The sequence below is a fragment of the Triplophysa rosa genome, linkage group LG6 (genome assembly GCF_024868665.1).
Source record: "Triplophysa rosa linkage group LG6, Trosa_1v2, whole genome shotgun sequence".
Lineage (NCBI taxonomy): Eukaryota > Metazoa > Chordata > Actinopteri > Cypriniformes > Nemacheilidae > Triplophysa > Triplophysa rosa.
Genome location: NC_079895.1, coordinates 24,925,009 through 24,947,925, shown reverse-complemented (window position 1 = coordinate 24,947,925; position 22,917 = coordinate 24,925,009). Strand labels below are relative to the sequence as shown.

The window sequence follows — 22,917 nt, the reverse complement described above, 5'->3', positions numbered from 1 at the left end:
TACATTTTACATTTCTATCAAAGTACCCATATTATTAAAGTGGTCTGACATGGTTATTTGAGTCACAAGAGTGTACAATGTTTTTAGTGTATTTTTTAAAAAGCACTTTATATTACAGTGTACCTGTTACTGTAATGAATTCCCAAAGTTTTATCAGTAACGCAGAATTGCATTACTAAATACACATTACAAGTTGCATGAATCCAAAGTAACATGAAAACTGTAATATAAAGTTTGACCATAAACTCTTGTTGCTTTGCGTTTTGGCTGCTAGAGCGTGTTACCCATAAGTCCTATCTCTAGACAAATCTGACAAAGATGCTTCAATGTTTCCTCGGTCTACTGTCTAAAACAAACCAAGTGACTGGAGGAAGAGAGGATATAAAAAAAACATAAAACATTTAAGAATGAACAGTCACCATATGACAGTATTTTACACTTGTGCGATTTTGGTTATGCCACCAACGTTTAAGCAACATTTAAACACTTCATTGATTTATTGCACTTCAGTGACACCTGTTTACTGTTACCTGAGAAACATCATTACTTTTTTCGGTCTGGTGCAGCTCTATCTGAGATGAACTTTGCAGCTCCAATTGGCTGATTGATTTCATCCATCAAAATTCATTATCAATGCCGTATCTTCAGCTACTCCCCTGTGTCTCCAGGCCTAACTCTTCTGAGACCTCACACTCGGGGCTTTGCTGCTGTTTTAACCACATGGCTGAGTACAGGCATCCCATGGCCAGCAGCTCCTCGTGCCTAGAACACACAGAAAACATGAAATTAAGGGTCCGCTTGTCGAAAAATACATGGGAGACATTGTTACACTCAATACGGGGCTGTGGAAAAGAAAGTCTTGCCTTTTCAGTAAAAGAAACATTGTTCTTGAACGCATATTATCTGAACTGACTAACAGTAGGAAATGCAGATTTCAGTCAAAAACGTAACTTGCATGATGATAAAATTTTGTCAAAATTGTATTGGTGACTTTAAATGTTATCATAACGTCATGTCAGATATTTTTGGCTTTACTAAGTAGACTTGCCTTCAAGAGACTTTAGAGCAGTTCAACCTCACAGGGGTCAAAGAAACCCACTGAACACCTGCCTCCGGCTCCAGAAATCACTTGAGGGCAAGGAAACTCTCAGGACCATCTCCCTTTGCTTTCTTTCAGATTGCTAAAACTGAGAGTTGGGCGGGTCGGTCTAATGTCAAGTTTGCTGAGGCATCAATTACTTAGAAGTATGACATCAAACGTGAGGCATACACCATGTGGGACAAAGAGCTCTGGGAGCACAGAACACTTATATCACACCAAAAATCATTTAAAAAATAAGTTATGGGGCTGGTGGCATAAACTGCTTAGACTAGTCTTACTAGTCATCAGACTGGTCATAACTTCTTTAAGTCAGTTCCACAGAAAGGACGATTGGTCTAATTGAAATCTGAAAAGTAAAACTGATTAGTCCTCCTAACTAATTGCTAGTCATTAAGACACATGCTGCGTCCGAAATCGCATACTGTAACAGTACGTACTGAATTTGTGTAAGTACCATGTTTTATGGTCATGTGACCCGTATGCTCTTTGACCTATGACGAATTGACAACAACCTATACGTGAGCGTTGATAAAAACATAATTTAGTCACGAGAAATTCATTTATTGGCACTTACGTTAAAAACGGACGTCCGCCTTAAAGTTTTCCGCTATATTTATTTGATTTACTTTTAAAAATTTGACCGTTGCTCAGCTCCCCTGTCATCATGGGATAGAGAAGTGTCCATCCGATCCACACTCACCAATCTCGGCGGAAGTAGTAGACCATCCGGGTATTTCTCGCCTACTGTTTTTGCATACTGAGGTTTCGGACATACTATTCATGACTCATACTCATGTTTGCCTACTGAATAGTATGGAAGTAGGCGATTTCAGACGCAGCGGCAGTCTTAACTTAGCGGCTATGTTTATGCAACTGGCCCCTGCTCTGAAGTATAGTGAGCTGTCTTGTTGCCTACATAGGCAGCATCCTCATTTTTGGAGCACTAAAAAGGAGGCAACACAGAAATAGTGCTCTGAACTGTTTACTCAACTGAAGAATTCATCGAAAGTCCCACAGAACTAGTTGTCTAAAGCCCATTTTTGATTAAAACATTTTTTGTCTGTTATGGAGTGTACACAACAAAAGCAAACTGAACTATTTGCGCGAGTAAATTACATACAAAGTCAAAGCAAAGACATACGCAAAATTGTGCGGGGCGATGCGACTGCCGCAAACGTGCAATATTGGCTTCAACCGAGTCTTCCGCGCAAGTTGAAAAAATGCCAGAAACAAATAATCCCACAAGTAATATAGAGCGAGGAACGTGATGCTTCCCAATGAGTATTAGTTGTTCTTTTTAAATGTGTGTGACGCCATCGAGAAGGCGGAACTAGCGAGTCACTTCTTCAAACAAGAGCGTAAAACAGCGGCAACGGAAGCGGCGTGTTTTGTACTTACTGTATTTTAGTATCATCAAAATTTGAAGACTCCGTTTTTTAAAAAATAGTTTTTTATTATGTTATCATGTCTTTATTGTGTTAGTTAGCGGTATTTTTGGGTTATTATGGTCTAAATCAAAACAAACCAACTGCAGTTTGATTGATATTAATTGGAATGCACAATACAAAAACATGAATTTTGAAAAATTTGATCTCATTTTGGAAATAATAAACTCTTCATTTAAGCTTAACTAGCTTAATGCTAATTCTAGTATTTACTGTGCTGCTGAAGTGCCTCCATCTATCGTTCACCAGCATTTCTCTTTTCATAATTTGCTGTGGTTGTTCTCAAGGAATAATCGTAAATATTGTTGTACTGTTGCCATAGTTCCACAAACTTTTCCCCTATTGCACAATTCCACCAATAGCACAACAAATACCATTGTTTCTCCTTTGTTTTGCCATGAACATCTGAGCTCCTATTGGTTAACAATGTAGATGTTAAAGAACTGTCATGCAGGAGACAAAAAACCCAAACAAGCATCTTTACTGGAAATGATCAAGTGCGTCCTGACACCTATGACACAAATCGTGCCAAAATCAGGTTGAATTCGTATAAGGTTGGAACTGTACCCTCCAAAATAGTAATTTTTGCTCTATTTTGAGTGCAAAGTGAAAAACGTGTCAGAAGAGTGGGAGCAAAATTACCAAGTGGTACTCGCTGCAGAGCAGCCTAACTGTGACTCCTCCCCCAAAACGTTGCTTCGCCCTTGCAAGGTTTCGTTTATCAGCACACCGTTAGTAACTGCCATCGACCGCTGTTGCTGCTGCTTGTGGGATTTGAAGAGAATATGCGCTTCTGGTGGATGTTAAAGTAAGTAAAGTTTTAAATTCTGTATTCATTTTCATATTATATGCCTCTGTTTTGAGCTCATATCATTTTGCCGCGTTTTTTAATACTAGTACAGAGATCGCTATATTAACTTGAGAACTTACGTTAACTGTTAAGTTAGACTATGCTATTTTGAAAGCAAATAGCTGAAATATTACGAACGTTAAAAAACTAGCTAGCTAGCTTTTAAATGTTTTCGACTAACGTTAAACTATTAAGAGGAGCAGCTGTGCACCACATGTAACGTTATTTGACTCGGTAAAGAGTTAAGTTAACGTTAGCCTTCATTGGATTGCTGGAGGCCATTTTGATGTGTATTATTCCTATTCAGCTATTGTAACGTTATTTTCCTTATGTATTTTAGCATCCTTTACTGTTAGTCACGGCCATCGATCTCTGCTGCTGCTTGTGGGTTTAAAACCAAATGTGTGCTTCTGCTGGATGTTAAAGTAAGTACATTTTTAAAGCTCGCATCATTTTGCCGCGTTTTTTAAATTTTACAGAGATCTCTTTCTCATATTAACTTGAAAATTAGGTTAGGATCCGCTATTTTAAAAGCAAATAGCCAACATATTACGAATGTCAATTGACGCCAGTAAAACTAACGTTAGCTAACTAGCTTTTAAATGTTTTCCACTAAATTAACGTGAGGAGCAGCTTCAGCTGTGCACCACATGCACTTGACTCTGCAAAGAGTTAAGTTAACGTTAGCCTTCATTGGAATGCTAGAGACCATTATGATGTGCTTTATCCTATTCGGACGGTAATTGTAAGGTAACTTATTTTCGTAAAGTATTTTAGCAGCCTTTTCTATTAGTCACGGCCATCAATCACTGCTGCTACTTGTGGGGTTAGAACAGAAGTTAGACTGAACTGTTTTGAAAGTAAATAGCAAACTTATAGATTATGAACATTAATTGACACCAGTAATACAGCTAACGTTACCTATTAAATGTTTAACTAGTGTGAGGAGCAGCTCGAGCTGTGCACCACGTGTACTTGACTCGGTAAAGAGTTAGCCTTCATTGGATTGCTGGAGGCCATTTTGATATGTATGAGTTTATTCGGTTGGTAATTGTAAGGTGTAATTCCACATTTACACGGGCTAGTTGGTGATTTTATAATCGTCTGAATGCAGAATGTTGGTGTGTCAATTCAAAATTCACTGTTTGAATCTGTTTTGACACCGCTAAACGTTGCGCTTTACTGTCAGTTGCATGCATTTTTGATATGTACACTTTTATTATCTGAATGCATTAACTTTAGTTTTATCACTGAGGTGCCATGCAGATTTGTTCTTACAGATGTCCACGTGAGAATCAATTACTGTCTGAATAGAACCACTGCATGCTTTAACAGAACTATTGTACAGTTATTACAAATTAAAAACATATTTTTAATGTGTTTTATTCTTCATGACTGTGAGTGTTATTTCTTTATGTTCAACTTGGTGTTTTGGTTCCTTCAGGATGCAAACCAACAACTTTGTCAGAGTGAAGTTCAGAGATAGCAAGAAATTCATTTTTTCGTCGCAACCTTTTACATTTCAAACGTTTTTGGAATGCGGTAAGATAACTTTAATATTGTTAATATCATTAATACTTTACCCTCTAAAAAGTAGTTTAACAGTAATATAAAAAGTGTATGATTGTATCTTATGGGTGTATAAATATAAGTTTTAGTTTCTTTGACATTGCTGATTTGCCAATGGTTTGTCTTTCCTCAGTTGCCAAGAAATTTGATCTTCCTACAATAAATGTTAAGGTCTTTGATGACTCCAAGACAGAGGTTGATGAGGAAGCATTCGAATATCTGCTGACACAACCAAACCTTGGTGTCCTAGAAATTATCATCCCAGGCACAGCAAGTGTTGATGGTAAATTCTTTGACATACTTATCATGTTTCGTGTTTATTCTCAACATTATTCATCAATTCACTGATTTGCATAGGCTATTAGATATTCTCAATAGTTGTAAAGCATGCTGTCATAGTATGGACAGATAATCAGACCATTGCTATAATTTATGTTGAAGATTCTTTAAGCTCAAGCTCATTAGGTGATAACGAGGGCACGTCAGAGTCTGATGACACAGCAATATTGATTCAAAGTCCTCCTGAAAAATGTCAAGATGAGGAATGTAATCTTGCCCAAGTAAGGATCACCAATCTTGACTTTGAATCTAGAATGACTTAAATATTAAAGGTATTTGGAACTATATACCCTTGTCAGTTGTTTTACATCTCTGCTCAATATTACATCATCCCCCATCCAGATGATCGAAGATATCCTAAAGAGCAGCCCTGGAGGCGAGAAGGTCATCAATGAATATGCTCGCACTAAAAGTCTGTCAGATGGCCGAAGACGTGACATGGTGAAAATCTTGGTAGCACATTTGACCAATAAGTATGGGTAGGTTGTTCATACAGTACATTGTAAATTGGTATTTATGATTTTATGGGTTGTAATTGGGTTATGTTTGTGTGTGTAGAACAAGCCCTTCCCGACGTTTGAAGGAAGAATATGCAAAGGGAATCGTCTACCTATTCTCAAACTTAGCTGACCCCAGAAGCAAGCTTGGTTATGTAAGTAGCTGTTGCCTCTCAGTCTTTTTGATTTACATGAGGAGGATACACTATGTATATTAAAGATTGTCTACATTATAATTGATATACCATTAATTTCTTTAGTCGGATAATGTATAACTACTAAAAGGTCTGTGTATTGTTCTGGTCATAGGAGCATTATTACAATGCAGAAGATGGAAGTGGATATTTAGCGTGGAGAATCAAAACTCTGCAGAAAGAAGCACCAGAGGGACGGATGAAACGGCCACGGTAACCACAAACAGGTGCAAGATTTGATGTTTAGTCAGTGCTTTAATCACCGTTCTTTTTAAATGTAAACATGTTTTGCGTAATCATAACATTTGGCAAATTTAAATGTCACTATGTTTTCCATGTTATTTCCTGTCATGTATCTAGTTTTGGTATGAACGCGATTTGCTTTGGAAAGAAAAGGAACTTCATATTGTCTCAAATACTTTCAGGTGGGCCAACTGGTGACAGGCATCCCTACAAAGAAGACAGCTGGTTGAATGACGAACGTCAGTGTCAGGAAGCAATTGCCCTGATGAAGCATACAGCTGACGAGGGAGCGGTAAAGGAAAAGATGAGGTTAACACTGGCCTATCGTCAGAAGCTGCTGCACAACCCTAAAGAATCCACTGATATTCTATCAATTTTCCCACGATTCCTGGATATTCCAGGCTTGGTATGTGAGACTTCAATTCTTTCACATGAAAACATACAAATATGAAATCAAGTGCTATTGTTGTTCTGTAATAACACAGACTTGTTAGGTAAACCAAGTTCATATGAAGTTACTATACTATACTATACTGTGGTGCCTACTTTAATTATCTTTGGCAGATTGATCAAGATTTTGGACTTCTTTTTGGTGATGCGACCTCTGCAAAATTGTTGGAGAAGTGGTCCACCAACTTAAAACCAAAGGTTATTGCACAGAGCCGTGGCCTCACACAGACTAGTGAGCTCCAAGACCTCATCCAAAATGCTGAAGCTACTCAAGTTGAAGAAGGTAACTATTGTGTTATACCTTAAATTATTTAAAGGTCCAGTGTGTCATTTTTGGGATGATCTATTGATAGAAATGCAGTATAATATAATATACATGACTATGCCTTCAGAGGTGTATAAAGAGCTTACACAATTAAGCGTTATGTTTTTATTACCTTAGAATGAGCTATTTCTATCTACATACACCGCAGGTCCCCTTGCGTGTAATTCGACATGTTCTGTCAGCCGTCGTAGTGTTTCGAACGGGAGGGGGAGGGATGGAGTAAGCGGTTGCCGCTAGATTTCACTGACTGGACCTTTAAGAGGAAGTTGTGCATTCATGACAAATGTAGCTTCATTCAGATCTACAGCTTCCAATTGTGGTCACAACTTTATTCATTAGATTCATATGCAACACAGACTTTCAATGTGTAAACCGTCGGAATGAAAATCACCTGTTTCTTTAACATTTCTGCCCTGATCTTTTTGCAAGGGCCTAGTACAGGAGTCGCAGATTTGCAGTTTGAAATTGTTTTCATTTGGGACTCTGAATAACAAAAACACTTAATAAAGTTTAATTGTATGACCTCATTTCAACATCTGTAGAGATTTTAATTCATCCACACATCTGTACTCATCAAGACTTGGCCATGAATGTGCTGTTAATACTGAATCTGTTTGCGTGAGTGGTTAATGTATTATATCTGCATATCTTCTAAGTGAAGTTATGTCAAGTTAAAATAGGAGGGTGTCTTCAACCCCCCCCCCCCCCTAAAAACCAAACCTAAAAGCCTAAAACAAATTGTTTTTGTTTTTTGTGTTTCCAGGTTGGGACAGCGACATGTCTTCGATTCTAATGCTGGTTCACCTTTTGCCCCCCTCAAGTCAAGGCCGCAAAAGACCTGGAAAGATCTCCGCTAGACAAGCATGTGATCGTCTTGTGAAATTCATCAAGGTAAAGCTACTGATAAAGCAGATAAAATGACACTAGTTCATAATGTTCTGTTTCTGTGTGACCTTAAACTTGCTTGTTTCTCAGACAGGTTATTAAAGATCACCTGTCCTTCAAATGGTTGTTTTTATGCTATTCTTTTCTACTTAGCACATACAGTATAAAGTTGAAGACTTCACTGTTATTTTATTCATGTTGTATATTGACTTAAACTGTTAAGTCAAATTGACACTAATATGTTTTTATTCTTTCACAGACCGGTACCAGTATCCAAGGGCACTTGGATAGCATTGGAGAGAGTCTTCAGCCGTATCTACTTGCTGTTGGGCCGAACAGAAGTAGGGTCCAGTCTTGGTTTATTGTAATTGACAAACATGCTCTACCCTGTAAGGCCTCTAATTCACTGGCCTGTGTTGATGAGCTTTTTAAATCTCACTTTGTCTTTGGCACATCATACTGTCAGGAATTGACCAATGTGTATACCTTTCTGCAAACCACTATCTACGACATAGATGTTGAAACCACAAAGGTGAATCCCAGAGTGGCTGAGTTGAGAGCTAGAATGCTCCAGTGAGCAGATGATTTGTTTCATTTGTAAAAGGAGGCATGCTAATGTCAATGCCCTTATAAGGCACTTTAAATTAGTTCACGGCCTTTGTCCAGGGAAAAGTTGAAAGTTAAAATGTGCTCAAAGAGGTTGTTTACATGTTTACCATAGTTTTTCTGGATTACGAAAGCATCTCAGCAAATGTTCTGCAATTGACAGTTCACGGCTCGATTCTGGTGGAAGCTCACCCTCTGCCAACTCCTTTTCCTTAGGCAATGTAGATGTTTTACCACACCAAAATGCACCTTGTGAGTCTGTACACCCAAAAACAAATATAGTAAACAGTTGTGCCACAGTGGTAGCTGAACTTAAAGTTGCTGGTGTTGCAGAGGCAACTATTAACTATGTTGTTAGTGCTCTAGAAGAAGTGATTGGAGACATCCAAAGTGAAACTCAAGAATCTTTGAAAAACAGCCTATCTTTAGAGGAGCCCATAAAAAGTGTTGTTGAGTCTCAAATTGATCAGTGTTTTGAAAAAATGCAAAATCCTTTTGTGGCATTAAACACTGAGAGAAAGAGAATGCAGCACTTCTCAGAAAAATGGGGGAAAATAGATCCTGTTGAATATGTTCTCGGAACAAGATTTGCTACACGGCGTAACAGAACAACTGAAACTTTTGCCCAAACTATTGTTAAGGATAAATTTGTATATATACCAATCCTTGACACATTACAGTCCATTTATAGGCACCCTAACATTAAAGATATGATGGTGAGAGATTCACAGCAAAGTCCAAATTGTCTTTATGACATACACTATGGAGAATTCTTTAAGAATCATGCGCTCTTCTCGAAACAAAGACATGCAGTTCAGATCCAGCTTTTTTTTGATGAATTTGAATGCTCAAACCCCCTCGGATCAAAACGTGGAATACATAAGTTAGGAGCTATTTATTTTACCCTTCGAAATATTTCCCCTAAATACAACTCGAGTTTACTAAATATCCACTTAGTCTCTTTATTTCATGCACAAGATATTAAAACCTATGGGTTTGATAAAATACTACAGCCGCTTGTCCATGATATCTCAACACTGGAAACCAATGGAATTCAGATTCCTTTATATGATCATACAGTTTATGGAACCATTGTCCAAGTTACTGGTGACAACCTTGGTGTCCATTCCTTATTTGGTTTTGTGGAATCATTTAGTGCTAGGTACTGTTGTCGCTTTTGCCTACTAGAGAAAGAAGACTTTCAGACAGTGTTCAGTGAAGATAGTCCAAAGATGTCAGTGCGAACTAAAGAACTTCATGCTGAACACTGCCAGAGAATGGAGAGCAATCCCAGTCTACCTTATGTAATGGGAGTAAAAAAGTCTTGCCTTTTAAATTCGTTGCAATATTTCCACACCACTGCAAATTTTACGGTTGATGTTATGCACGATATATTAGAAGGGGTTGCACAATATGAGATGAAATTACTCCTTCAGCACCTGATTAACAATTACACCACATCAGCAGAAGTAAACAGAAGAATTCAGAGTTTCAACTATGGCTTCATGGAACAAAGCAACAAACCTCCTGGTGTACAATTGAGAGAGGGTTCCAATGACTTGGGCTTAAATGCCACTCAGAGCTGGTGTTTACTACGTTATCTGCCCATCATGTTTGGAGATCTTGTGTGTCCTAATGATCAGCACTGGTATTTGTTCATCTTATTGCTTCAGATTGTCAACATAGTGTTTTCTCTCGTTATATCCACTGGTATTACTGTTTATTTAAAACACCTGATTGCAGAGCACCACAGTTTGTTTAAGCATTTGTTTCCTGATAAAAACTTGTTGCCAAAGCATCATTTTATGGTGCATTACCCCAGTTGTATGAAAAAAATTGGACCACTGCTGCATTGTTGGTGTATGCGTTACGAAGCGAAGCATAATGTTTTTAAAAAGCAGGTGAAAAGTTTTAAAAACATAACGAAAACACTGGCAAAGAAACACCAGTGCCAAATGGCTTATATTTGGCAAACATTTGATCCAAATGACATGAAATTAGGTCCTGGGAAAATGGTCCCCTTGAATGAAATGGAAGTTTGTGGTCAGATGGCTGAGAAACTTATCTTGCCTATGTGGACTAAGGTCCTGAATGTAAAATGGGCCAAGCACTGTGGAAATACTTATCGTTCAGGGTTAGCGGTTTGTGTTCAAGTTCAAAATGACATGCCTGTATTTCATGTAATCCAGAATGTTGTTGTCAAAGATGAGCACATCCTTTTAATAACAAATGCACTGAAAACGTTATGTTTAGCAGAACATGTCCATGCTTACAAAGTTGCACATAACATATCAGCACCTTATGTTTTGGAGGTTAAGGATATTTTGTACCACAAGTTGTTTGACATTCTGATGTCTTATGGCTGTGATTCTGATTTGTTTATTGTGCCATATTGTTTCATGTAATTCTTCTTTGTCTCATCTGTTATATTATTGTTCTCATAATTCGTATTTCTTTTCTCAGTGAATTAAGTGTAAAATTGTTTGAAAGACGAGCTTAAAAAATAAAATTGTGTCATGAGTATACAGTTGGTTTTTGATTTTATTTTCAGACTGAAAGCAAGGTTTTCATTTTAGGACTTTTTAAGTGTAAAACACGAATAGTGTAATTCATAAAAATAACTCTGGATAGAGTTAGTTATTCTTTATAGTTCACTCATAATTGATGATAAACAACTCTGGAGGGGAAGTCAACTGTAGCAGAGTAAATTTAAAGCTCCTCTGAACTGAGTTAAAAAGCAGCAGAGTTAATTTCTTGTAGCTCTGAATTGAGTAAAATTGAACGAGAGTTAATTTTATAAAACACTAAATAGAGTAAAATATTACAGGACAGAGTAAAATATTAACACTATATTGAGCATAATTCACTCTGGAAAAACGACTCTATCAAAAGAGTATCTTTTACTCTTTTTAGAGAGGGACCAAATGTTATCTGGCATAGAGTAAAATTTTCTTCAATTTGAGTAAATTTTACTCAGGCAAATTTACTGTGTAGTCAACCATCCGTTGAACTTGGATAGCAGCGAAGGAGCTTGGGAAGCATTCTCCAAACCTTATCCAACAAAAGTCTCAACTTTAAAAGGCATAGACTTCCTGTATAAATTAATAAAACATCCCGCACTAATCCTCCATTTTCTGTGTAACCTGTTTTCCAGACATTCCTCAGACGTCTTATTTTAGGAAGCATCTTTCCGGGCTGCCGAGTGCACAAGGTGTATCTCTTAATTCCTCTATTGTAAAAGCATTAACCCCTCATCTCCCCGAATGCCCGTTCCCACCTCATCTCTTCCTGTGTACATGTGTATTCCGATATGCTGTTAAAGCCCTGCGTGGGTTGTGTTTACATCGCAGTGTCAGTCAGGGTTGAATGTGCGAGGTGTGGAGTTACACCCCTGATGGCTGTGTGTCTAAGTGTGTGTAGCGGATGCTCTGTTGGCCGTAGCTCATATATCAAAGGGCGAAAGAGACGGACAGTGAGCACGGGGTTAACGCCGAGGCTGAGCGGTCAGGATGAATAGAGAAGTCCATTAGCGGGACACTGCGTGTGTGTGTTGGGTTTAAAGGGGGAACTGTGTGTACCACCTGAGGGCCAGCAGCGAGACACGACACAGAGATCAGGCAGGGCGTGGACGGCTCGTACACTGAGAGACTATATCCTGTCTCTGGGAAAATGAAGATGCACTCAGACAGCCCTCGGGTTAAGACTACAGATCTGCTGATAACAGGAGCACCTCTGGGACACGCACACACACACACTTATGTTTCCTGAGAAGATGAAGAAGACCCGGTCTGCCCCAACATGTCGTATTATGGTTCACTATCCGATGACCAAAGGAATTTCAGTCAATTAGGATAGAGGGTGTGACATGGGGGGTGATCCGACCGAATAGAGGAGGAAAAGATCATAAGGGTGTGTCATTTGTTTTTATATACACTAGAGTTTAAGCATTCACACTACTGACCTGCCTTGTTCTGCAATCCTGCCGTCGTGAAGAACGAGGATCTGGTCGGAGCTGATGATTGTGGACAATCTGAAAACACAAACAAATGCGGTCGCCCCAGAAGACATTTGAACATTTAAAGTGTTTTTTTGCAGATAATAAACTGTATTGTTGCCATGTTGGAAATACACTGTTGCTGTCCTTCCGAAACCTCGCATGTCCAAATTCGCTGTGTTTCAGGATGATTAAATGTTGTTGTGTCAAAGTTGACAAGCACTTTAAATGCTTTTTATTGGATATTTATTTGCAAAACCCAGTGACAAACATAAAGGGTGACTAATAATAGTGACATATGGTAAATAAATAAAAATCAAGAAATACGGAGGTTTCAGAATGGCAGCCATTTTTATAAATACTTTAAAAGAAATGGTTCACCCCAAAATGAAAATTCTGACTGTCTTTCTTCTGCAGAACACAAAAGAAGTTATTTTGAAGAATGTTGGTAACCAAACCACATCGGCCCCTATTGACTTTCATTATATGGACACAAAACCACGGAGACATTTCTCAAAATATCTTCTTTTGTGTTCCACAGGAAAAAAAAGAGTCATGTACAAGTTTATGAAGGTGAATAAATGATGACAAAATTGAGATTTTTTGGGTGAGCTATCCCTTTAACCAACTGGTGTCAAGGTCATTTTTAGTGGCTGCACAGTCAGTTCACGCAGACCTCCTAGCAGTCTCACCATATGGGTAGCTCACCACAACAAAATAAAAGTGTCCAAATAAACTTTCTTGTGATATGTTTTGCATGAAATGTGTACTTGACAAATTGAATGAATGGGCTTCAGTGCAGCGTTTGGAATAATTGATCACTCCATGACACGAGTTACTTCCGCATTACATTCTTTCAACGGACGTCTACGCGAGTGTCGTAACTCTGTTTTTCAACGGCTCTGGGAGAAAGTATTTAAGAAAAAATACACTCGTTGAGGGCTGTGACCCAGACAGATGCCATGAAAGCTCAAAACGAAATCCATGTTTGCAGCCACGTCACTATGCAGAACAATTCGGCCACAAGTGTACTGTAAACGCAATCCCTTCATTTAAAGCAGCACCATGATCCCCTTAATCTAATCCATACCCACGCACACACACGCCTTCTTTAATTCACACCCAAAGCCTTCTGCAGGTCATCTTCTCAGCTGCCCTTCATCTTCAAACAAAAGAGCGGAGACTTTTTTATTGATTGCTAACCCCAGAACCACCACCCCAAAACAGATCAAAGCCCGGCACTGTCTCAGTGGCTGGACAGGATCAAAGCTCACAGACTATGATCCCGATGTGTTTACAATTTTCTATAGAGGAGAGCAATGAGACACAGAGGGGACGACATGAGAGGAGCACTCGGGACAGCAAATGAAGGAAATGGAGACGCAGGGCGGCCAGAGACGGTTAGCAAGAGCAGGAGTGGTGGAATTTTAGACAGAAGGACAAGGGAGAAAGGCGTCTGAGTCGCCAATTCAAAATAGCAAGCACATGTGTGTTGACTGATGGGGAGACAGTGGCCATTTATCGTGTACTGTGTGTGGGCTACAATGTAAAACAGATCCTGTAAAAAAACAGCATTGTGGTTCTTACAATGTCAGTGCAAACAGACAAATTAAATGTGTATGAACTGTCATTCGTTTATTTTCATTTTCCATTACTGAATCAATGTAGTAAGAGACAGAACGTCTGAAAAATGCAAATAAATGAAACAAAGCGACAACAATTCAAATACAAGTCTAAACTGTGGAAACAAGATGTGGAAAATATTAAGAAGAAGACCATTTCAAAATTATTTTTGTGTTTAGGCAAAATTATCATTTTGTTTCATTCTGTGAACTACTAGAATTTTTTTTCTCCCAAATTTCAAACAAAACATTGCTTATTTGCAGAAAATAAGAACTGGAGAAACAGGTCAAAATAACAGAAAACGTGCTTTCTATTTCTATAGACCTCAAAAACTGCAAAGCATACAAGTTAATATTCAGTTTTAATCAATAAAATGACTTTTTAGTGATAATCTGGATTTTTGTCACAGTTTTCATGTGTCTTGTCTTTCACATTGCTGGTGGATGACTTTGTCACTCCTGAGGTTTGATTTTGTTGAAATTCAACAGACACTGGACTGGAATGACCACAATACTGGTGATTAAATTTGAAATGGTTTCTTAATTTTTCAACGACACGTACATCAAAAGTCATTCAAATACTGAGGCAGATAACAAAAACATTACAAACTTGCTTTGACGTAGTCTGCAAATATACAGACTAACGTATATGTAAATAATCTAACATTAAAACAAACACAAACTAATTCCAGTTTGATTGAAATAGTGTTGTAAACTGGTCTTTGTGTTTGCTGGTTTTGTCCATCAACCAGTTTGATTTTAATGAAAGAGAATTATGTTCATGAGCACAGTGTTTGGTTTTGTCATGGAAGTTTTAGGTTTGTCTAAACTGGAGTGGAGCATTTATTGTTACAAGAACAATGTTAACTGTTTCGAGAAATGATTTTGAGTGACTTAGAAAAATTGTAATATAAGCTTGTAGAGTCAATAAAAAACAGTTTACAGCTTTATCGCATTAGTGAGGTGGATGCTTGCTATTGTTGGCATTATCCTTCATTAACCTTCATTTCTTTGGTCTACAATGTTATTCTTAAGGACAAATAGATCAATTTAATTAATGCTCGAGATCGTCCCCAGATGGCACAACAAAAGCTTTTATCAATACGTGATGTTATCTCAGGGATAAAGCCTTGAATTTGGAGAGACAATCCTTTGACAAAAGGATTGCCGTATGTCCATATTTTAGGGGCTAGACAGCATGAAACATCAGGCTACATAAAAGCATTTTATTTAAGCCTGCTTTTCATTATTAGAATTAAAATGACACTTCTATTACTACATGAAACAGGCTTACCTGTGCGCCACGACGAGAGTGGTGTGGTTGGCACACACTTTGGCAAGAGACAACTGAATGTTGCGCTCCGTTTGACTGTCTAAAGCAGATGTGGCCTGCACGTAAAGTCAAGAAACAGGACTGAATAGAAACCCACACGCATCCTAACCATAAAACGTTAGTAAAGCTTTTACTCACTTCATCAAGCAAAATGATACGTGGGTTTTTCAGGATGGTACGAGCGATGGCGACTCTCTGCTTCTCTCCACCACTCAACTTCAGACCCCTTTCACCGACCTCGGAGTCATACCCTGTTCATAATGACAAGAAACAGAGTCAGTCTCTTCTCAGACATGAAGGAACAGTTCATGCAAAAATGAAAATCTGTCAACATTTAATTGCACTCATATCTCTGTTTTTTCTGTGGAGCAATAAAGACTTTTCTAAAGTGTCCTAACAGCAAATATTATGCAATGCAATAATATAACTCCATGAAAGTAGTCCAAATAATAAATATTTCATGTCTTATGATAACTTTGTGGGGAACATGGTGAGTTTTGTTGTGATTTTTGTCATAATGTTCCTTGTGCACATGTTCAATGAGCAATGGCTCGTCATGATTGGCCTTTAGATGATAATGAACCTGTCTGGTGTTTTTCTGGTTTGTGTCACTGACGTCAAACCCGGCAAAACATTTTGGAGCTTTAATAACCGAAATAAAAAGTAAATAAGCTATGGTAAAGATTTACGATCTCTCTTTTTTTGGAGTTTGACGGACACCGGGCAACTTACGCATTCAGTATATAAAGAGGATAAAAGAAATATATCACATGAAGGTGACTTATTGATCTATTATATCTGGATTAACTATTTAGCAAAGACTGACATACAATAGTTTATTGTAAAGCAAAAGGTAGGCCTAGATGAATGAATATTATTTCTTGTTTCTTGCTTCTTTTTAAAGTATGAACATTTTTCTGTTGTGAGATACTACTTAAAGGGATAGTTCACCCAAAAGTAAAAATGTTGTAATCATTTACTTACCCTCAAGTTGTTCCAAACTTGTATGCATTTCTTTGTTCTGGTTAACATAAAAGAACATGGGAAACTAAACATTTCTGGGGCACCATTGACTACTACAGTAGTTTTTTCCCACTTGTCGTAGTCAATAGTGCCCCACAACTGTTCGCTTACAAACGTTCTAAAAATGTTACACAGGTGTGGAACGACTTGGGGTGATTAAAGGATGACAAAATGTTTAATTTTAGATGAACTATCCCTTTAATAAATAAGTCTACCTGATACTTGAGATGTACCAATGTATCGACTGTCGATGTTTATCTGATTTTTGATCTATTTAAAACCATTGCCATATTTGTTATATTATGGAAAAGCCGATATAACAAAATACATTTCTTTTTTAACAAAAATTATCAAATGAGTAAATATTTTAAAACTTGCCAAAAAGAAATGAAATATGCTTAAAATATCATTTGTCAGGTATCTGCTGGAACAAATATTGTAAGCTAAAGGGATAGTTAACCCAAAAATAAAAATTTTGTCATAAATGACTCAACTTCCAGTTGTTCCAAACCTGTATAAATTTCTTTGTTCTGTTAAATTCAAAGAAAGTTATTTGCCTCTGCTATCTTAGTGTTACTAGATCATAGTGCAGATTTTGACACCGTAGATCATGGCATTCTGATCTCTCGATTGAATCACCATGTTGGAGTTCGAGGGTTGGCCCTTCAGTGGTTTAAGTCATATTTAATGAACAGAAGTTTTGCAGTTAAACTTGGTGACTGCCTTTCGAGTTCGGCACCACTTACTTGTGGTGTTCCTCAAGGGTCCATTCTTGCTCCCCTTTTTTTCCATTATATATGCTTCAATTAGGATCGATCTTTAGGAAACATGACGTTTCTTTTCATTGCTAGGCCGATGACATGCAGATTTATCTGCCTTTTCAAAAGTGTGACAAGAACGCTTTAACTCCACTGTTAGACTGCCTAAAGGACATAAGAAGCTGGATGGCTTTACATTTTCTGAAATTAAATGATAATAAAACAGAAGTTAATTTGGACAAATGGATAATCTGGCCTCTCAAAATCTGGGCCCCCTGGCTGTGTACAATAAAGTGGTTGTGAAGAATTTAGGCGTATTATTCGATACAGATCTTAAATTTGATAAATAAATAATGTTGTTAAATCTTGCTTTCTTTAATCTGAGACTCTTGGCTAAAGCAAAGACTTTTCTTTCTTTAAATGACCTTGAGAAACTTATTCATGCTTTTATTTTTCGCGACTCGATTACTGTAATACTCTGTATATAGGAGTTAGCTAGACAGCCTTGGTGCATTTACAGGCCGTGCAGAATGCAGCGGCTAGGCTGCTAACAGGTACACACAAGCATGAGCACATCACACCGATTCTGTCCTCTCTTCAATGGTTGCCAGTTCGCTTCCGTAAAGAATACAAACTTTTACTGTTTGTTTTTAAATCCTTAAACGGTCGGGCACCAAAGTATCTTGATGCGCTAGTGAAACTTCATACAACAGCAAGGTCTTTGAGTTCTTCTGATAAGTTACTACTACCAGTTCCCAGATCTAGATTAAAACTGAAGGGCGATCGCGCATTTTCGGTTGCGACTCCAAAACTGCGGAACCTGCTACCGGGGAACATTAGATTAGCTCCATCTATTTCTAGTTTTAAATTCTTGTTAAAATCATATCTATTAACTCAGCTTCAAAATACTGCGAAGCCACTCTATTTTTTTAAACGGTAGTATCGCAGTACCGGAAGTAATGTTGAATATGCGCATTAATGTTTATTTGAACAATTACATCTGCCTTTTGGCAGTGTTTCTCTTCTAAATAAATCTGTGTTTTGAATGACTCGAATGAGATAATGATTCAGTGAGTCGTTCATCAGGACACTTGCTTCGTTCTCCATCGTTTTGAACGAACTGGTTGAATGATTCACTGACTCAGTAAAAAATTGCCACCACCTACTGTTTAGTTTCACATTTAAATGATTTAAAGCCTAACATTTCTCTTCATAAAAATATCTGTATAAATGAAGTTTGTCGCACATTTTATTAGTTCCGACGTGAAAAACATTCTGGTGTACTTTAGTATTTACTACAGTATTTATATAGTACATAGTTATATAGTACAGTACTACAAAATTCCTAGACACTAGTGTTTTTAATTCTTACCATAGTAAATATTAAAGCATACTGCAGTATTTACTACAATTTATTTAATTACTTTATACTACAAAACATTGTAGTTTTCAGTATAATACAGTTTATTATTGTAAATACAAAATGTTCCATTTAGATCTGTGTATTTAGGAGATTATGTTTATTTTGTAGATCTCAACTGTGAACATGGGCACAGCACCGTGTTACTACTTGGTACCGCGATACTTCAACTGGTAAAGTACTGTAAGATATGTTTATGGTACCGTGACAACTCTATTAGGTATGATGCCGTACTTGTATTAGTATTGGAATATGCATACACATCTGATACACAACAAAATTCTAAGGAGGTATAATACATCAACACTCTCCTACCGTCTGGAAGGGACAATATCCTATCATGGATGTCAGCAGCCACTGCGGCCTCTTCTACTTCCTGGTCGCTTGCAGATATGCGTCCATAACGAATGTTTTCACGGATGTTGTCATTGAAAAGGACGGTGTCCTGAGGAACTACGCCAATGTAGGATCTGAGCGAGTTCTGTTTCACCTGCATGTTAAAAGATAACCATGACATAAATGTAAGCCATTTCAATAAAGGAAACATACAATAACTTCATTTGCCATTAAGAGTCCATAATTTTTACTAGGAAACCGATGCTTTTGGTAACCGTGCCATGCAGACCATGGTTTCCGTGCGATTTCGAACGAGAACATACAAAGACTATCTAGCACCGTGTAGTCTACATAACAACAGGTGAATCATGGACAGGTGGGCCTCAGACTTTAAAGTGTTTCACCACCTGAGGGTTTGTAGGACTCCATTGCCTTTGAAAGCGAAGGAACCAGGTGCTGATGGGCTATGAAGGGGTCCCAAGCTCTGAAGATCTGAAACCCCAATTATAAAGCAGGGTGACAATCTTCGCATGCTGTCTGTTGTTGGGAGGGGTGCGGAGATAGACCCCTGCCGAGATCCAAAGCCTGGCAAACTCTGTGAGGCAGTGCCAGCCGACATCAAGGCTTTCAAACAGCATAAAGAGGAGCAGAGACAAGACAAAGTAGGTCTAGAATGGGCACACGTTTCAAGAAAGAGCTTAACTGGGCAATTTAAACCATATATCAAGACCTTACTTGAATAAAGAGAGATTCACCGCAGAGACATTTGGACAACTAAGTACCACTTCTGATACGTTTATAATTAAAACATACATACAGTACCTGTAGGGCTGCACGATGATGGGTAAAAATAATAATCAACGATATTTTGCTCAAAACTTTAATCACCATTAATAAACACGATTATTTTGTCAGTTCAGAACTTTTTAATTTCACTATAGCATGTTTACTTTACAGCCAATGAATATGTTATAATCGGCTGCCACTGAACTTCTTCAACACCGTATTTCAAAGCACGCAATCAATCATCTAAACACTCCACCATTTTGTGACCTTCTGATGAAACTTGGCTACTCCATTTTTTTTTATCATTACCATTGGTCACTCTTCATGTTTGTCTGTGGGTTTTGCAAAAAAAGTATTAAAGTATTAGAAATGCAGTGAGTTTTTTTTTTTATTTCTTGTAAAGTGGCAGTTTAAAAGCTACAAGCTTTGCGATGATTTTCTCACCTTATTGGGAATTTTGTGTTTGCTTTTAAACATTAATATCACAACGATCATGGTCAATTAATTGTGGGAACCATTAAAAAGTAAGTTTCATCAGTGGCACATTACAAAGGCTCAGAAAGGACAATGTTAATGTGCAACAAAAGTGCGGACATCGACGAGAACACAAAATCAGATTAGAAAAGAACTACGTAGAGGACACAAAAGCTTCTCATATCAAATGTTTCGGTGTTATTTAGGTTTGACATATTTGACTGCGTTCCATATCATTTCTGTTACACCACAAATATTTTGTTTCTGAAAATGACGGTCTGACTAGCCTAGACAGTTTAATCCTCCAAATCAGCATCATCCAGAAACACATCCTCTCTCTTCATCCACATACTAGTTATTTGAGGTCAACGTACACTCTTTCCCTTCACAAAACAGAGACCACAGGCTGAACTCTAAACTCCGATCAGGATTGTAGGCGCTCTTTAAGGAACAGAAAACCCCCAAATTACCCATTCTTTTTGTATTTTGTTGTTCAGCACATATCATTTCTGTGAAACACAAAATAAAGTTATAAAAGTATCGATTTAGTTTAATAAAAGTAGTCCACTTGTTCACTATATTCCAAATTTCCAAATCTCCAAAGTCACATGATTGCTTTGTGTAGACCTAAACTAAATCTGCCATATGCTAATAATATTTTCCTCCTTTTAAATTTCAGTCACATTCATGTTTAGTCTAAAAAGAAAGCTTAGACATCAACAATTTTCGTGTTTTCGAATATGCTGAAGTGCAAAGGAGATATGAGTACTTTGGAATAACGACTTTAGCGACCGCATCGCCCCCTATTTGCGCGCGTCTACATTTAAAATAACGAATATGCGTGTGGAAAAGACGCAAAATGTGAGTCAGGCCTTAGTGTTTACTTGCATGAGGTGTAACGCGCACTCTCGCAATCTCTTTTTCTAACATACCTGCTCACCCAGATGCGTTCACAGGTACTCAATCAGTACGTAATTCAAGCGTACATGGTTCGGTACCTAACCCTATTGGGAATCAATTACATCAGAATATTCATATTTGACCGAACTACTTCTTAAAGAGTAAATATTCCTTGATTTTTAAGGTCCTATTTTGGTTTATGGAGTGTCCAACAACAAGTTTACGTACATACATAGTGTAAAAACACTATTATTTTGTTATAACTGGCAGTTATTCTTACCTTACTTCTTGACTGACTCTCAAATGATTCATTCGGCGAATCATCCGTCTAATCCCCTCCTTTCCGCCAGCCTACTCTGATCTGATTGGCCAGATGGTCTAGTCTGCTGTGATTGGTCTACCGCGAATGAGGCTCACGAGCTACAGTGTTTGGGGGAGAAGAGTGAAGTTTTCGCGGGCAGTCCTAGCAAAAGGTAGGCGGGGACTATATGTAGTGACTTAAATCCGCGGCGGTTTGCGAATTGGACTAGGGCACGACTCGTTTGCGTGATTCAGAGTCGACTCCCTTTTTTCCAAGCCAATAACTTTGTTATTCATTTACATTCGGCTTTACAACTTGGCAGACTGCTTACATTCACACACGGCAACATTACACACTGAATGAAATGAAATTTACATGATCTCGTTATATGTACTCTCTGAAACAAAACTGCAAGAAAAAGGTTAACAAATAAATTGAATACATGATGGAAGCTGTTAGTAACAGGTAAATCAGGATGTATGTAAGAGCCAAGAAATACACCTTTGATCCCAATGTTATTATAGCGGGAACATCAAGCCATGTCTTATCTGAAGTCTCAACAAATCAATATTCAATTAAAGCAGATTATCTGTACAGCTCTGAGCTTGTGTAAATGAGGTCACGGCACAGGTTTCACCAGCTCAATAACCGGCCTGTTACCTCAACCCTGGGCTGTTTGACCACAATTAACAATTAAGTCTTTTGGTCCAGTTTATTATTATTTCATGTCACTTTCACAGTTATGGTGTGGACAAATGCTTTAATCAGGGCTTGTTTGATTGGTGTGAATCCCCTATTTGAGTGAACAAATTACACACAAATCTGCTGAATCTAAGGGATGCAATCTGGGGTACCAAAACAATCTTATGGCAATTCGTAACTAATTTACGAGATGGCTAATTTGTATGAAATCATCCGATAATCATATGATTTTGGAACAGTAGGTTAAATTGATAGGCCACCCCCCCCCCAACTCATCCCATTGGTGGAGTCAAGTTGCGACTGGACTGGTCTAAGTTTTCATTGCACCACTGAGCGTTTACTCTTGATAGGGTAAGCCACACACAAATGGCTTACATATACTTAACTTAAAAAAGGACACAAGAATGTATGTTAAAACATTTTTACAAAATTAAAGTTCTCTGGTGGAGTCCATGGTCCTACACTTTACTCAGGAAAACGGACAAAACAACTTTCTTCAACCAATGCAAAAAAAAAGCAACTTTACCACTATAAAACACACTGAGCATAACCTCAACCTCTGTAAAATAAAGTAATTGTAATTTTACCCACAACAAGAGAAAGTCCAAATTTGCCTTAGATCCCATTAAAGAAAAGCCTCTGTCTCTGAGCGCACAGGGTGAGCGAGAGAGAGAGAGAGAGGGAGAGAGAGGGAGAGGGAGAGGGAGAGAGAGAGAGAGAGGGAGAGAGAGAGAGAGAGAGAGAGGATGAGAGAGATATAGAA

General features: G+C 37.9%; 1 protein-coding gene across 1 annotated transcript in view; it reads right to left on the bottom strand.

Moving 5' to 3' along the window:
* Positions 1–147: 147 nt before the first annotated feature.
* The window catches only part of abcb6b (ATP-binding cassette, sub-family B (MDR/TAP), member 6b), a 48,407-nt gene continuing 25,637 nt past the window's right edge, over positions 148–22,917 (bottom strand). Inside the window, exons 14-18 of the mRNA XM_057336129.1 lie at positions 18,971–19,145; positions 15,593–15,705; positions 15,416–15,510; positions 12,467–12,535; positions 148–762 (exon numbers count right to left, since the gene is read on the bottom strand). Of these exons, the coding sequence (XP_057192112.1) occupies positions 645–762; positions 12,467–12,535; positions 15,416–15,510; positions 15,593–15,705; positions 18,971–19,145 (570 nt within the window). The 3' untranslated portion in view covers positions 148–644. The remainder of the gene's footprint in view (positions 763–12,466; positions 12,536–15,415; positions 15,511–15,592; positions 15,706–18,970; positions 19,146–22,917) is intronic.